The sequence below is a fragment of the Mytilus californianus genome, unplaced genomic scaffold, assembly GCF_021869535.1.
Source record: "Mytilus californianus isolate M0D057914Y unplaced genomic scaffold, xbMytCali1.0.p SCAF_14, whole genome shotgun sequence".
Taxonomy (NCBI): Eukaryota; Metazoa; Mollusca; class Bivalvia; order Mytilida; family Mytilidae; genus Mytilus; species Mytilus californianus.
Window position 1 is genome coordinate 3,087,522 of NW_026262626.1, and position 5,066 is coordinate 3,092,587.

A 5,066-nucleotide genomic window follows, 5' to 3' on the forward strand; every position below is an offset into this window, starting at 1 on the left:
TAATATATTCCAACAGATGACATTACACAAATTTTTCTTCTGTTAAATGAATGATTTGTATATCATCATAATTTGCTATTTATATAAACCACATTTTGGTATAATAATTAGTTACCTTATCAACATTGAATATTATGAATGTAGAATGAAATATGTTTACAGTATGATTGGTTTGAATCATTTAATTTATAAGATTTAGGAATCAAAATTTGTAATTATTTAAAAACCCACATTGAAATTGTTTTATATCAACACACCCACATTTGAATTATTTTATACTTTAGATTTCATAGCCATATTTGCATTTATAAAAATATTTATATACCCAAATTTTCAATTATTTTACATGCCCAACTTTTATTTTTGTTGTAAAGAAGTGTAACTTGAAACAACAGTATATCATATAAAGAGAAATAAAGATTAAAGTTATATCATGAATATTGGTCATGATTTGTAAAACTCAGAACTGTCAAGTAAATTTAAGACACGATTCAAAATGTTCAGAATATGTCAAGCCATACTGAGAAAAAATAAGAATGTCGAGAATATGTCAAGAAATTTCAAGACAGTATTCAAATGTCAAGAATTTGTCAAGAAATTTTAAGACCATATTCAGAATGTCGAGAATATGTCCAGTAAATTTCATACAAATTTAATATAAATGAGAATTTGTCAAGAAAAATTAAGACACAAGTCATATTTTTGGAGAATGTCGAGTAAAAGTTCATGCAAATTAAGACAAAAACTGGTCTTTTCAGACTTTTAGACTTTTGTAGTGCTCCTTTCAAGGAACATGATACCCGTCGGGCAGTAAAATGGACCGAACGCGAACTGACAAATAAACAAATAACTAATTTAATGTACATTACAGTTTCTATAGAAATAGTATTCTAGATCCTGAGAAAATATCATAATTTACCACTGTCTATATTTCACTTTCATTTATCATTTCTATAATATTTTTTAGCTAAAAATGAAGCTCGCCATTGCTCTACTTTTCCTTTTGTCAGCCGTGTGCACAAACGCACATCTTCTGTGTAATGGCAAGGGTTGTGGATATGGATATGGGAGTGGTGGCTTGGATGGCGGATATGGTTTAGGATATGGCGGAGGATATGGTTTAGGATATGGCGGAGGATATGGTGTAGGATATGGCGGAGGATATGGTTTAGGATATGGCGGAGGATATGATGGATTGAATTTAGGTCTTATCGGAGGATATGGTGGATTAGGTTTAAGATATGGAGGAGGACTTGTGCCCGGTGCCGGACTTATTGTGAATGGTGGCGGACTTGTGAGTGGTGCCGGACTTGTGCATGGTGGCAGAATTGTGCATGGTGGCAAGAAAGGTGGTTATTACTGATATAAAGATCTTCTTTTCTCAAAATGGTAAAACGGACATGAAATTAAATCATATCCACATACACATTTCTGTAGATATACTGCAATAAAGATATAGCCGACAGCTGTGTTTTGTGCTTACTATAAGCTAAAAAAATAACGTATATTTTGTTTTTTGCTATTTTAAGTTTATATGATGTGTGTATCTGCATGTAAATACACAATCATGAACTAAGGGAGCTACCATTTGATCTTTGTAAGGGGGAGGAGGGTGCACGTGGGCTAGGATGAAATTTGAAAAAAAAAAATGCAGGACAGGAGTTTTGAGTAAAAAAAAAGGCAGGATGAGCAACTTGGCAAAAAAAAAAAAAGACAGGATGACAATTTATATAAAAAAGTCAGGATAAACTTATAAAGACACAATTTGTTCATCCTACCCCCCCCCCTCCCCCTCCCATAAAAATCAAATGGTACCTCCCTAAATGCGCAAAGCAAGTAAACAATTGACTTGTGCTGCCGCGAAAATCTAATATTATTGAATCGATTTGAGTCTGGTTGTCTGAAATGTTCGCCACTGTACGTTGTTAAACTATTTTGTCTGAATGAAAACAGATATAACGATTGCATATGAATACAAGTAGGTGCTGGGTATATTCCAATGAAACAGCAACCAATCGGCACAGATAACAAAAAGACGTACAGAATCTGTTGAATAACATATTGAAAAATATGAAAAACATATGATTTGATGCATTTGAGTCTCAAATTACAATGTCTAATTTTTATAGTTTGTTCCTATGCTGTGCTGTAACACCCCTGTCCCAGGTTAGGGGAGGGTTGAGCGCTCACAAACATGTTTAACCCCGTCACATTTTTTAAGTGTCTGTCGCAAGTCAGGAGCATGTAGTTCAGTGATTGTCGTTGGTTCATGTCTGTCATATTTGTTTTCCGTAAATTGTTTTGTTATAAATTAGGCCGTTAGTTTTCTCAATTGAATTGTTTCATATTTTTAATGTCGGGGCTTTTTATTTAATTTAATTTAATAATGTTTTATTGAATTAATCAAGCAAAAGGATTGGACACAAGTTATTACAACTTATATTAAGTCCTCTCCTTACATATACAATACACACATATGATGACAGCAAACGCATAAATGATATAGCTTCAGTTATAGAAAATAAAGTAAGGAGTCACACATGGCAAAAGAAAAAAAAAACTTTAAAAAAAATAGGGCAGAGAAGAAAAAAAAGGCAAAGACAAAACTACTGACTAGGAATGTTAAAATCTTTTTGACTGTTTAATGAAACAACGAACTTTATCATACATTTTAGAGTTAGTTTCGTAATTATAAGCATCTTTTCCAAACAATTGCGTTTCAATATCAATGTGTATATTCATATTAGTAAGATCATTAACCAGGGATATTCTTTGGTTATAATATAATTGGCATTCTAGAAAGTCATGGATGGCATCTAAAACTGGAGAACCGCAGGAAGATTTAGAATCATTCATTACATTTATCTTTTTCAAGTCTGCCTTTAGATTTAGAACTGCACTGGTGCCTTAGTCTTGTATGCAGTATATTAAATTTTCTGGACCCTCCACCATAATATGTTGGGGGTCTAAATGGCTCACCATTTATTTTTCGTTTAAATTTTGGGATGGTTGGTGCGTTTTTTATAGTTTGAATTAAATTATTCCATAATTTGACAGTAGATGGTACAAATAGCCTTTTATAGCCGACTATACGATATGGATTTTTCTAATTTCAAAAATCGTAACTTCAGTTATAGGAAGAAAACCACTAATTCATAGTCTCAGTGTTTTCTATGTTAAATTATGCAATTTCAAGCCTTTGTAGCTGTATTGCCTTTAGTTCAAAGTAAGAGGCAGGCATTTCATAGCAAATCTATATCTTATCATGACTTGTGCTGAAAAAAATCAACATATTAGAGCGCACTGGTTCCCGGAAGTTGTGTAGTACAAAAAACAGGTATCAGGAGCCTGTAATTCAGTGGTTGTCGTTTATTGCTGCATATCATATTTGTTTTTCGTTCATTGTTTTGTACATAAATCAGGCCTTTTGTTTTCCCGTTTGAATTTTTTTACATTTGTCATTTCGGGCCCTTTTATAGCTGGCTATACGTTATGGGTTTTACTCATTGTTGAAAGCCATACGGTAACCTATAGTTTCTTCTATGTCATTTAGTCTCTGATGGAGAGTTGTCTCGTTAGCAATCATGCCACATCTTCTTATTTTTATACTTCTGATCTGAGCAACAAGACAAACATACCATCATCTCATAATTCAATATATTCATTTTATCATCATAGAGAAACTTTCAAGAAGTATTTTACAGTGATCACTAGTCTTTAAGCTTTCATTTGACACCAAAATTACCATTTTACTTTTTTTGACAAAGTTACAGCTTTACGTAGGAATCATTTTGTTTAAAACATGTACTACTTTCTTGTATGTTCTTTGTGATCGGGCCCAATTAGTGGTTCTATACCTTATAGAAATAATTGTCCTTAGAAAAAGTTTCAATCCATTTTTGCTTATATGAAAACTATTATAATAGATAACGAGAAACGCAAAACCGCAAATATAATCACCTAGACAAGATCTGCAAATAAGTCAGTATGACTGCGATTTAAATTCGCATCTATATAGGAAGTATTGCCCCTCAATGACGATTTTTTTTTAGGTTCTTCTTTCCATTCGCTAGTTTGGCTTGATAGGATACAATTCAACCTCTGCACACATTTCTTTTTAAATAGAGGTTAAAGTTAACGACAAAGGTTAGTACAGCAATAATCAGACAACTCTATTAAAAATTTGAGGTTCATCAATTTGATATGTTTAACTAGCAGATTCAAATGCAAAATAGAGCGTCGTTTCGGATTTTTTTTGCTGAAATATTCAATTATGAAAAAAAAACCGATTGTAAAGTACCCACTTCAATATAGTTATTTTTATCAACGTTAAAGAATGAAGTTTAAAGTCAGAGATTATTCTTACTTTTTTAACATTTTTCGTTAAAAGAAAAAGAGGAGACGTAAAAGTATGCTTCAAACATGCTTCAAGTACCCACTTCAAATCCATTATTTCTATCAAAGTTTTGAATAAATCATTTAGGTGACATGCGACGCCATTTAACCACACTATTTCATTGAACAATATAATTAATTAATTTATTAATTATTTAGTCAATTGCTGCAGATAGCTGTAAAATGCAATCAGCTGATAATTGATTTTCTATCAAAATCGTAACGAGTTCAAGGTGAATTCCCAGTATTGCCTGATCAGGGAAAAGTTCAAGAAACCTGAAAAAAGTAAACAAGATGAATGAAGACAAACCGTAATATTTCTTTTGCCAAATTCTTTCGCCAAGAATGAATTTTAATCACCACAGTTTTTAGTTATAACCGCCAGGGGAAACCCTGATCCCATTACAGTGATTACTGGACTTCAAATACCTAATAATAAATCAGTTCAATTTTCTGTTACTGGACGCTCTTTAATCTTTCACATTTTTATTTTTGAAATTTGTACAATTAAAAATTGAAAATCTGAAACAAAGGCACCGTTTTATTGATTTGTATGTAAATATTCAGCTGCATGTTAAGTAACCATCAGGACCGTTTTATTTCATATAAAACCAAATCGATCGTTTTGATTTTAATTTACATAACATATTCTTTGTACTTTTCCATATGTA

At 32.1% G+C, this 5,066-nt stretch overlaps 1 protein-coding gene across 1 annotated transcript; it reads left to right on the forward strand.

Annotated features, from left to right (window-relative positions):
- The first annotated feature begins 973 nt into the window (after positions 1–973).
- LOC127724868 (keratin-associated protein 19-2-like) lies at positions 974–4,599 on the forward strand. The gene is made up of 2 exons (XM_052231874.1): positions 974–1,294; positions 4,555–4,599. Exons 1-2 carry the CDS (start codon positions 974–976, stop codon positions 4,597–4,599), a joined length of 366 nt encoding a protein of 121 aa, XP_052087834.1.
- The last annotated feature ends 467 nt before the right edge of the window (positions 4,600–5,066 follow it).